The sequence below is a fragment of the Bos mutus genome, chromosome 19, assembly GCF_027580195.1.
Source record: "Bos mutus isolate GX-2022 chromosome 19, NWIPB_WYAK_1.1, whole genome shotgun sequence".
NCBI lineage: Eukaryota > Metazoa > Chordata > Mammalia > Artiodactyla > Bovidae > Bos > Bos mutus.
Window position 1 is genome coordinate 826984 of NC_091635.1, and position 12644 is coordinate 839627.

General features: G+C 42.2%; 1 protein-coding gene across 11 annotated transcripts in view; it reads left to right on the top strand.

Moving 5' to 3' along the window:
* Nucleotides 1-12644, top strand: part of CEP112 (centrosomal protein 112) — a 356316-nt gene that overhangs the window by 16027 nt on the left and 327645 nt on the right. For 8 of the 11 annotated variants that reach the window (XR_011467850.1, XM_070388925.1, XM_070388932.1 and 5 more), the window contains exon 5: nucleotides 573-626. The exons of the other annotated variants lie outside the window; for them this stretch is intronic. Coding sequence is in view for 7 of the 8 variants with exons in the window: in XM_070388925.1 (XP_070245026.1) it covers nucleotides 573-626 (54 nt within the window). In the remaining variant the exon portion in view is untranslated. The remainder of the gene's footprint in view (nucleotides 1-572; nucleotides 627-12644) is intronic. 11 annotated transcript variants of the gene reach the window in all.

Sequence of the window (12644 nt, forward strand, 5' to 3'; positions counted from 1 at the left end):
GAGAGGCAGAACAGGAAGAGGCGATATAACTAGGACACGTGTCAGAAGCATAAAAAGGAAGGAGCAGATGAGCCCATGGCAGATGCTTTCCTAGGAAGCCTAGGGTTCAGGACAGGAGGTGCACCTGTGGCCTCCAGGGAATCCAGGTGAATAGGACTTTTGTCTCTCAGAACAGAGGATCAACTTGGAGGAAATATGGTGATAATATTCTTCAAATATTACTCAGTAACTTTTCTGGGCGATGAAACCATAGTAAAATCTCTACGGTTTTAACAAGTAACATTTCTCTTTGTCGCTCACTTATAATAAAATAACATTTCAATGAAAAGTACTTGAGTTTGAGGCTTTCGTTATTGGTTATAAAATAAGTAATTAATGGAAACAGCAGACAGTCCTCCATTCGTACTCAGCCCTTCAGAGGAGCCTCACTGACAGCCCAGGTCTGTGTGGGGGCCTTGTTAGCGCACGCGTGCTCTGTGCGTCTCTGCTGCGCTCACAAGTGCAGAGGCGCTCCCCTGTCCTCGGGCTGGATCTGCAGCTTCACAGCTCAGGCACTGTGTTTCTGTTTGCAGGTTCGCCGTGCCCTGGGCAGGCACTGAGGGCACGTGCCCGAGTCTTAGTCTTTGGTGAGTGTGCGCAGGAGTCTGGGAGTGGGTGGTTAGGCCACACTTTATAAAATCCTGCTTTACTTAGGCCTTTTTGTATGTGAAGTATTTCTCATGGCACTTTAGATTCTGCTGTTTGTGTCCTGGCCTTTCCATATTATTAAAGACGCAGAGGCCTTCTGAAGCCTCTCTGCCAGGACTCCTGTTGAATTTCACCTGTGCAAAGCCTCTTTCAGACAGATATGTTGGGGCAGAGAGAATAGGCCACGAGGATATATTTTAAAAATTATTTAGAAAAACTTGAAGCAGGGATAAATTTTAGAAGTTAAGAGATGTATGGATATAGGCTAGAGATGCCTGTTTGTTTCCTAGCCTTCTTATTTCTGATGAAGTTGTAAAAGAAAATGAAGGAACTGGAAAAGACAACTGTCTTTCTAGTCAAGCGTTAGAATTTCACTAAGGCTAAGGCCAAATATGGAGAAGGCAATGGCACCCCTCTCCAGTACTCTTGCCTGGAAAATCCCATGGGCGGAGGAGCCCCGTAGGCTGCAGTCCATGGGGTCGCGAAGAGTTGGACACGACTGAGCGACTTCGCTTTCACTTTTCACTTCCATGCATTGGAGAAGGAAATGGCAACCCACTCCAGTGTTCTTGCCTGGAGAATCCCCTAGGACGGGGGAGCCTGGTGGGCTGCCGTCTCTGGGGTTGCACAGAGTCGGACACGACTGAGCGACTTCGCTTTCACTTTTCACTTCCATGCATTGGAGAAGGAAATGGCAACCCACTCCAGTGTTCTTGCCTGGAGAATCCTAGGGACGGGGGAGCCTGGTGGGCTGCCGTCTCTGGGGTTGCACAGAGTCGGACACGACTGAAGCGACTTAGCAGCAGCAGCAGCAGCAGCAAGGCCAAATAACAGTATCTTTCCTTACATGCTTTTAACTCAATCTGTTTACAATTTTTAATTTGCATGTATATTACTTAATAGATATTTGTAATTTTACATACATAAAGGCACTTAAAAATAAAACTAACTTTTACTTTACCTAAAGGCTGTACACTTAATTTAAGGCCAAATACATAATGTGTTTGGTCAGCTCATAAGCAGTGGTAGAAGCTACTGATGGTCTGTCTTCATATTTCCTTTCCAGAGTTGACCCTTTGCTCTGAGTGGTCATACTGTGCTAATGAAAAAGTTAGAATCTGCTCATGTTGACCTAATACATCTCATCAGTTCTGCACGAAATTGTTTTAAAAAGTTTACGAGGCTTATAATATGTGACACATGTATGTTTTTATAGTGAATAATTTATTGTTACTTAGAACTGAAGTTTAATGCTGCCTCATAAATTTTACAACCACTTCAACTTGTCCTTTGAAGAACCTCTTTAATCTTAAAAGATTTTCCCCCTTAGTGTTTCTTTTTTGATCACTTTATAAAATCCTGCTTTACTTAGGCCTTTTTGTATGTGAAGTATTTCTCATGGCACTTTAGATTCTGCTGTTTGTGTCCTGGCCTTTCCATACTATTACAGACGCAGAGGCCTTCTGAAGCCTCTCTGCCAGGACTCCTGTTCAGTAGAGGTGGGCGTCTCCGCGCCTTTGTTCTCCTGCAGCTCGCGTCACGTGGCCGCGTCCTAGGCGCATTACACGTGTGGTGAGGTTTGGCGCCATCAGGCTGATTCTCATGCTTTTCTCCTCAAATACGCACTGCACGCTAGTAACCTGAGCATTTCACTTCAGTTTCAACGTATGACTAGTCCTGTCCTGGCTTTATTCTTTGCTTTCCTTTTTCATAGTTCTTGGTTTAAGATTATATTATTACCCTTAGTTTATTTTAGAAAAACCACTTTCCAAATTGCATTGCAATATTATTAGAGATCTTTTATTATATTTTTATATCAAATATCTGATTCTTTTATTGACAGTGAAATATCTGGGTTATATTTGAGTTTGGAGCATGATTTTACAAAATGTTACTAGTGGGACTGGAGACTTGGATCTCTCCCCTGTACAGTCTGGGTAATTTCATTTAGCTGGACGGCTGTGAGTTACATCCATGTAAATTCCTTCCTGGTCATCTTTCAGGCGCTTAGCACTGAGTGACGGTAAAGGCCCTCGGTGTCTGTGGACCTTCAGGCGGCCCCAGGATCCTGCTCTGGGTGGTGACAGCCTTGTACGGTCCCTTCTCCTTGAGTGTGGGCCGGACCTGTGAGTGGCGTCTCACCAGTAGAATATGGCTGAGGGGACGGGCTGAGGGAGTTCCTGGCGGTGTTGGAGACTGCCCTGCGTGCAGACCCGCTCTAGGGGCATGCTGTCTCCCTTGCTGCTGAGGAGCGGGCTGCCCTGAGTCTATGGCCCGAAGAAGGTGAAGCTACTGACAGCCGTGACCGCAGGCAAGGTGGGTTCCTCCGTCCAGGTGGGGACCCGGCCCTGGGCAGACCCCGAGCGCAGCCTCGTGCGGCCCTGCGCAGAGGGTCCGTGTGGCCGCGCCCCACTGCTGACCCACGGAAACTGGGAGGAGCCTGGGTGGTGTTCAGAGTGCTCTGTTGGTGGTAGTCGGTCATGCAGCAGGAGATGACTAATACTTTTTACCCTCATCTTAGAAGATTGTGCAGTCATACGTGGTGCATTCTTGTAAAAATCTCAGTGTAGGACTGTGAGGAGTAAAACGTGTTCTCGCTCCACTTCGCCGTGAGAGTAGCGGGCGTCAGTACTTGGTGTGAATCACCCCATGCACACGCGTGCCCACAGATGTGTAACTGAAGATTGTCACTCTGCTCGTGCTGCGTGTAAGTTCTTTTGTCACTTAACTGTGTTTTAATCCTGTGTCACGTGACCTGTGTCATCTTTTTGAACACAGATGATAATCTGTAGTGTAGATTTGCTGTAACTAATCTGTCTCTGTTGCTGGTGATGCTTTGGTATTACAAAGTATGTCCTATTGACATCCTGGTACATGTATCATGATGAACCTGTGTGTACTTGGGCTGTTATTGACTCTGTGGCCAGGAACAGTGAAACATATAATGAGCTGTTGGTGGGATTAGTAGGTTCTACATCTTGTGCAGTGGTACAGAAAAATGCCTGGGCCAGCATGGAGCGATGTCTCAGGTGTGTGAAGTTCAAAAAAGTACGTAAAAGTGTGGTAAGCTTCCGTCTGTGTGTGCCTGTCTCTTAAAGGACATGTGGATGTGTCTGTGCACACGTGTGTGGAATATTTCTGGGTGCCGTGTGTGAAGCTGTTTTACGTTTAGGGAGTGGGGTAATCTGGTGTGAAAAGTTAAAAACTTTTTTTATACATGTGTCTGTTATTTTTAATAACCACACTTATTTTTTGATAGGGAGTGTCAAGTTGCTTTCCAAAATACTCTCTCATTAAAATACTCAGCCATACACACTATTTAGATTAGTGATGCACACTGATGAATCTAACCAGCATAGCAAATACACAGATTTAAACAGAAGGATGAAGTTTTCCCAATAGATAGTGTTTGTGGGTTACACTTATATTTCTAGTTTGTTAAAACAGGAAGCAAGTGAGGCAAGTTGTACATTTATGCAGCACCTACTGTACGCCAATACTATTCTAGAAATCTTTCGTAAGTTACCTGACTTTGTCCTCTAGAATCCTGTGAGGTTGCCACCGTTGTCCTTTGTATTTATTGAGGAGGTTACTGCTTCAGTAAGGTCAATAGACTCCCCAGTGACGGATGCAGAATTGGAATCTAGGTCTTATGATTCCAGACCCTGTGTTCTTTCTGGTAGACCATGCAGGCACGAGTACTTTTTGCAGCAAATACAGAAACTTCACTTTAATGCTTTTTCCTGCCTTGCGCTTCGTTAGCAGTCTCAGGCGACTGTGCCTTTGCGCGTGGTCATTTCTGGGTTGAGTGAAACGAGGCAGTTTGCCTCTGTTCAGATACCACTTCTGACACTTGGCAACCACATGTCCTCAGGCACATTCCTGCCTTTCTCCGAACCCGGTGTCACCCTTTGTGAGAGGGAGGTGGCAGTGCTGACCTCAGAGCAGCGAGGGTGGGGAGCCCCGCCTGGCACCTTTGACATGGGGCCTGCCGCTCCCCACCTTTGAGGGTGCAGGGTCCTTCACGTGGGCTTGCTTGTTAGCTTGGTTCTTCTGCTGCTGCTCTCATGATCTAATCTTCCCAGAAGTATTGTCTTAAATCCATTGGTCATTAATTATTTTCAATTTAAAAGTCGTTTTGTGTTCCTGAGAAAAGGAAATTAGTGGCTGTGCAGAAGGGTTCTGATTGTAAGTGTGAATCCTGCACATTCTCAGAATAAAGAGAGGGAATAGTATTTTAGAAGAGGCTTTTGAGAGCTCCTTAGTGGTCCAGTGGTTAGGACTCATCATGCCAGGGCCTGGGTTCAAACCCTGGTCCAAGAATGAAAATCCCATAAGCCACGCAGCACAGCCAAAGAAATTAGAAATAAATAAAGTGAAAATAAAAGAAGCTTTGAAGCAATCTTTATTTGGACAACTCAGCAAGTCCCCTTTTCCAGAACAGAGGGAACACACTGTGGCTGGCCCTGGTTTTAAACATTTCCCCACACCAGGTGTTAGAAGCTGCCTATGTAGGACCAGGCTTCAGTTCTTGTCATCTCCATGTATTTCTTGGTGTGCATTATTCCAAAGACAGTAGGTTGTATTCTTATCCTACAGTTCTGTGGAAGATGTTTTGAAGCTTCTTTGTAATGGCTGGTAATTATTTTTATGAGTTTTCAACCAAGTATGATGTGGTCTGGTAGCTTATCACCAAAGTGATAAGATGGGGTGAAGAAAGATGAAAAAGAATGATTTAATGCCACATTATTTTTAACTTGAAACTTTGGTTAAAAGTTATGAGTTAGGAGAGAGCAGAGAGTAATGTCGAATAAACCCCAGCCTTTAAACGCTGCTTCGCATGGAAGAAAGACAGTTCTGGTCATTTTGGAGGACTTTGTTGTTGAAAAAGAAGGCATTTGTAGTTCAGATTTCTTTAGATGCCACTTTATAAAGAATCACGATCCAGAATGCTTACAAATTCTAGGAACGTGCAAGCAGAATTATTACTTCCCAGGTGGCGCTAGTGGTGAAGATGTAAGATGCCAGTGCAGGAGATGTAAGAGATGTGGGTTCGATTCTTAGGTCGGGAAGATCCCCTGGAGGAGGAAATGACAACCCACTCCAGTATTCTTGCCTGGAGAGTCCCGTGGACAGAGGAACATGGCGGGAGGGGGTGTGTATGGTCCATGGGGTAGCAAAGAGTAGGATATGACTGATGACTGCACACATGTATTACTTTTACCATATTAGATTTAGGTTGACTTTGTATAAATAAAACTTGTATCTTTTAATTCATGTCATGTCCTTTAAATAGCATATACATTCACACGTTTAAGAAAGGACTTGGGGAATAATTATCCTGTTTTAAATGAGATTGCGTGCTAAGTCACTTCAGTCATGTCCAGCTCTTTGTGACCCCATGGACTGTAGCCCACCAGGCTTCTCTGTCCATGGGGTTCTTCAGGCAAGAATACTGGGGTGGGTTGCCATGCCCTCCTCAAATGGGGATAGAGGACTCTAATTTCTGCATCTTGCTTTAATGAGATCTTTCCATGGGTTATTTCATGCCAGGTTTTAGTCTGGAATGAAGAATCTAATTATAGTCCTGCCCGTATGGAAAATATGATTTGCTTTACAATGATCCTCTTTAACATGTGGTTTTCCAGTAATGATTGTGGCGAAAAGCCGAGGCTCTGTGCCCTTTCCAAGTGCCTCCCAGGACAGCCAGCCCTTCGCTTGCAGCTGCAGTTTAAACACGTTGCCAGCAGATGGCGATCAAGTAACGAAAATGTGCTTGTGCTTCCAATTGAATATGTCGACCCATGTGAAAAAACATGTTCGCTTTAAAAATATTGAGTTAATTTTTAGTCTGTATATTCACACAACATAATAGACAGACTCTTCTTAATTTGTTCAGCACCATTTTTATATGTAAATGACACTGACCTGTAAATGGCCCCTGCTTCTGAGTTGCTGGATGAATTTATGGGGGAGCTGATCATTCCCTTCCTTGGGCTTGTTTGTGTCCACTGGCTGGGGTGGTTAGGGTTACATATGGTACAACATCCTTCAGTATTATTCACAGCAGTGCGTTCCTTTTAGTTGAGAATCGCCCTGTTGATGAGGCAGAGATCTGTCTGCAGCGGTGCCTCACGCGTGTTCGTATCTGTGTGCATCATGGGTGTCCTGCCGCGGTGCGGTAGTGAGTCCTGGAGTGTGACGCGTCTGCGGCTGCTTCGGCCAGCGTAGCAGCCACCGTCCACACGTGGCTGGCAAGCACACGAAGGGTGGCCAGTGCATCCCCCAGGAATGGAATGTTCGGCTTTAATTAACTCAGAGAGCGTGTGGGGCTTGGAGGTCGAGACCTGGTTTTCCTGGCAGACGGGGAGCTGCTCTCTGGGGGGTGGTAAGGCGGGTAGGGAGGGGGCATTGGGGGTTGGCACCTCTCAGCCGCCTCCGCCCAGGGGAGACTGTTCTGGGCAGGTGTCTCCCCTCATTGGTGAGGATCACTTGTGGTCAGTGGTTGGTCTCAGTTGGTCAGCCTAAGGTTTCAGAGGAGCCTCCCCAACTGGTCTGTTTGGGAGAAAGAAAGATTGATCAATTCCCTTAATTTACTGAAAGAAGGATCAGCCTTTTTCATCCTTTTGTTTGGAGAGAACATTTAGTGTGGAACAGATCTGACTGATTTGGTCTTTTTGCTAGAATGGACGTTTGTCAGCTGGACGTTTAACCTTGAGCTGTGGGAGTAAGACTGCCTCACCAAGGAGGAGCAGAACCTCTTTCTTAGGACCCTCAATCCAGCAGTGCGTTTCACACACTCGTGGGACCACTTAACTGTTCGCTAATTTTCAACAGTGATGTGCTAATTAAATATCCTTCTTAGGTATTTACCAAGACAAGGCCAAGCAGCAACAGTTTGTAGCTGAGATGCGGCTCTGAAGATAATGACCTGGCATTTCTTTTAGGCTTTTTAAATTTTTTTTCATTGAGTCAGGTTTTTGACAAATTTAGTCACTCCTTCTTTTTTAAACATTTTTGATGAGTGGGGCTTTGTAATAAGTATCTTTTTATTTCACAAGTTTCTTTTTGTGAGATCATAATATTGAACAGTTTACTTTTGATGTTCTTTTAAGCAGAAAAGGATGACAGTAAGCTTATACGTGTATTGTGTAACAATTTAAAGGGAATTAAAATACTTTCTGGAATGTTAGTACTGTTAAACCAGAGATATATTAATAAACATGGATTTAAATGTGTTGACTTCTAAAGATGGTTTCTATTTTTAAGTTAAAAGTCAAATGTGTTATTCTAAAGTAGTAAATGGGAAAAATATGAAGTCTTAAAAAGTTTATGAATCTCTGGTCAGTTTTTAGTTTTGTCAGGCTTATCACTTTTTAAAATATAGTTTTTCTTTTTATTCCTAATAAAGTTCCCTTTGAAATATTAAAATAAATATGTTGTGGATCCTTGTAAAGTATTTTCATTTCTTATTTTCAGTGTTATTTCATACTTTACTGTAGTATTAGTTGTTGCTAGTTATTTGTATGTTTCATTGATGTTAGCAATACGGTAAGAAGACTTCTGCAGGTGGTATACAACAGTATTAATTGCTACTTAGATGAATGCAAAGACACGAAACCTAAAGTTCTCATTTTAGTTTTCTGATTTATAATACAGTAGTTGTATTAGTCTTAAAGTGTTTTACAACTGTGAAACATAGCATGTATGTAAAAACTATATGAAAATGCATTTAAAGACCATTATAAAATAAACATCCCTGTACGTTTGACCCGGCCGGGAAGCAGCACTTTGCCGCATCCCGGAAACCTTCTGCTGCCCTTTGCCTTGGTGCCTCTGCTTCCCATCTCCTGAAAGACCAGTGTCCTGTATTTTGTGTTAAGTATTTCTTTGCTTCTTTTTTAAACTGCATGTAAGTGAAACCCTACTGTATGTATTATTTTGAAGGTCGCTTCCTTCTCTTGTATTTTTCAGATTCATTCATGTTAATAAACACAGCTGTAGTTCATTCTTTGTTTTGTAGGAAACTTTTAAAGTCGGTGTATAACATGACATCAGGACTCACAGATCTGCAGTGTGACGCTTGATGCAGCTTTACGGAGTGGCTGCATCTGTGTGTCCTCTTCCAGGTCAAGACAGAGACCGTTGCCAGCGCTCCAGAAAGCGTGCTCTCTTTCCCAGTCATATATCATCCCCCAGAGCTGTTCGCTGTTCTGCAGTATATGACCACAGATTAGTTTTCACATCATACAGTGTTCTCACTTTTTTCTGGGTTCTTTTGCTTGACATTGTGTTGTGAGATTGGTCCATGTTGCTGCATTTAGCACTGGGTTATTTTACTTTAATACTGTGTGAATGCGTCACATTTCTATATCCATTTTGCCCGTTATTGGGTGTTTGGGAGTTTTTCCAGTTTTTGGCGGTTACGGATAACCCCGTGAGCATTCTTTCCTGTGTCTTCTGGTGCCCGTAAGCACACTGTATTTACCTGGAGGTGTAAGTGTGGCAGATACTGCCAGAGAGTTTCACACGATGTCTGTGCAGTTTACTCTGCCACCAGGAGGGTTTAAAAGTCTGTCTCACATCCTCACCAGTTCTTGGTTTGTCAGCTTCTCCAGCTTTAGCCTAAATTCTAGTATAGTGAGTGTGGGTTTTCATTTGCATCTTCCCTCATTACTGATGATATTGGGCTTTTCTGTGCTTGATATAATATTGATATTTTCTATGCTTGATAGCCATTTGGGTATCTTCTTTTGCGAAGCTCAATTTGTCTCTGTCCACATTGTAATAAAAATGGTTCGTCAGTCTTTTCTCCATAGATTTGTCACAACTCTTTATGTATTCATCAACAAATTCTTGGATACACATACGGCAGATATCTTCTCCCACTTTCATTGATTTGTTCTGTTGAACAATATTCAATTATAATGTAAATTATTTTTAGTCAGTCATCTGGGATTGTTTGTGTTTTTTTGTGTGCTGTTTAAGATTTTTTGCCTTGCCTGTTCCAAGATCATGGGAATGTTTGCCTTGTTACCTTCTAGAAGCTGCCTTATTTAACCCTTGGGATTGTGCTACTTATGGAGCTGGGTTTTATGTATAAAGTGAGGTAGGAGTTATCCCCCCACCCCTCCTGTGGATAGTTGATGGCCATTTGATCCATTAACAGTTAGAAAAGCTGTTCTTTCCCGACTGCTGTGGTTGATACCATTACTGTAAACCAGGAAGTCTTGCTTGTTTGGGTTTCTGGACCCCGTCCCCTCCCTTGGCCTCTTCGTCTGTCTGTGTACTGATGCTTCACCCCTTAGTTACTGCAGCTTGAAAATGAGTCTTGATTTTTCACAGAGGAGTGCATGTACTCCAGCTTTCCTCTTTGAGACTTCCTTGGTTCTTTTTGGTCCTTTGTATTCCCATATGAGTTTTAGAATTATCTTGCCAGTTTTTATAATGCCCATACACACGCCCCTGTTGAGATTTTGATTGAGAATGCATTGAGTCTGCAGATCAGTTTGGGAAGACTGTATCAGTAATTCATTCCTTTTTATTCCTGAATGGTGTTTCATTGATGAGTGTATCACATTTCTTTATCCATTCACTAGTTAATAGATATTTGGATTGTTAGCTTTTAACTATTCTGAAAAATGCTACTATGGACTTTCATATACATATTTTTGCTTGGACATTTGTTTTTCATTTCTTTTGTGTAGATATCTAGCAGTGAGTTGTGTGGTAAGTTTATTTTTAACTTTTTTAGGGAATCAAACCCTTTCCTAAAATGGCAGTGCCATACATTCCCATGAGCATTCCAGCTTCTTCACATTCTAAACTGTTGATATTGTCACTGTTTTAGATTTTCATCATTTTAATGAGCATATAGTGGTATCTATCTCATTATGGTTTTGATTGACATTTCCCTAATGACTAATGATGCTGAGCATTTTTTCATGTGCTTACTGCCTATTTGTATATCTTCTTTGGAGAAATGTCTATTCCAATAGTTACCTGCTTCCCACACACCCAACATACAATAATCACTATAGACGTTTCTAAAAAGGAGGTACAAAGGAGTCCATAGAAATTCTGAAGCCCAGTTGGGCAAATGTGGAAAGTTCCTTAATTAGAGCTCAAAACCTGGATATGATATTCTGTGTCTCTTGGCTCCTCCAAGTAGGAGGAGGCTTTTGATTCCACCTTCTGAGTTATCCTTTGTTTTTCATGAAAAACAGTGTCATGTGTTAGGCGGCTCTCTTGGTGTGCTTCCTGACAGAAGAATTCGGGGGTCCAGTGGCCCCTTTTCATTTTTACTCTGTCCTTTCTGGTCCAAGAGCAGTGATTTTGCTAGTATGATTTTCTCAGAACCTTTGTAGGCCTCCTGTGAATCCTGTGTGTGTAGGGAAACTAGAAATCACTATCTGTAGTAAAACTGGAAAATTCATAAATATGTGGGAATTAAATAACAAACTCTTAATCAAGCAAAGGAGATTTCAATTGGAAAGTTAGAAAACATTTTGAGACAAATGAAAATACAACATACCAAAACTTAGGGGATGTGGTAAAAACAGTGCTGTGTGGGGAATTTATAGTTGTCAAACTTATGTGAAAAAAGAAGGAAGATTGCACATCAGCAATCTAAATTTATATCTTAAGTAACTAGAAAAAGAACAAACTGAAGCTAGCAGAAGAAAGGAAATGATAAAAATTAGAGTAGAAATAAACAAAATAGATATTGGAAAAAGCATTAGAGAAAATCAAGGAAATCAAGATCTTTTTTTTTAATTAACAAAAGTGAGAAACTTTTAGCTGAATTGTCTAGAAAAAAAGACTCATCTGACATGAAAGAAGGGACATTAGCACCAATTTTACAGAAATAAAAAGAATTATAAATGAGTACAAGAAGCCGTTGTGAACCAACAAATTGGATTACCTAGATGAAGTGGATAAATTTCTAAGAACACACAATCTACCCAGACCGAATCACGAAGAAGAAAAAATCTGAACAGACCCACAATTAGTAAGGAGACTGAAAGTGAAATTCGCTGAGTCGTGTCTAATCTTTTCCAACCCCATGGACTGTAGTGCATGGAATCAAGGAGACTGAAGCTGTCTTCGAAACCTCCCACCAGGGAAAAGCCCAGGACCAGACAGCTTCACTGGTGAGTCCTGTTGTTGTGCTGAGTCGTGTCTGAGTCTTTGCGACCTCACGGGCTACAGTGCCAGGCTGCCTGTCCTTCACTGTCCCCAGAGTTTGCTCAAGTCAGTGATGCTATCTCACCGTCTTATCCTCTGGTTAATTCTATCAAACGTTCAAAGAAGACTCAGCACCCCTTCTCCTTAAGAGAAGAGGGTACTCCTAGGCTTATGGTGTGAGGCCAGCATTACTGTGGTGCCAACGCCACACAAAGACACACGAGAAAAGAAAATGACAGGCTGGTATTCCTGGTGAGCAGTGAAGAAAAAATTCCTCAGAAAAGTACTAGGAAACAATTCAACAGCACATTAAAAGAATTACACACCACGACAAAGTGGGATGTAGTCCTAGAATGCAAGGAGAATTTGACAAATGGAACCCTCATTATGATATAGAATGATGGGAAATAGCCACACGATCATCTCAGAAATTGATGCAGAAGAAGATGTGACAAAATTTAACAGCCTTTCATGATAAAAATACAAACTAGAAATGGAAGCAAACTACCTCAAAATAATAAAGGCCATATATGAAAAGCCCACAGATAATAGCATACTTAATGGTGAAAGCAAAGCTTTGCCTTTAAGAGCACTAATAAGACAGGGACGCCCACTCTTATCACTGCCATTTGACATAGTACCGGAAGTACTAGCCAGAGCAATTAGGCAAGAAAAAGAAAGAAAAGTCATCAAAATTGAAAAGAAGAAATGAATCTCTGTTCACAGATGGTGTGGTCTTGGATACAGAAAACTCAGTGGAAAACTAATAA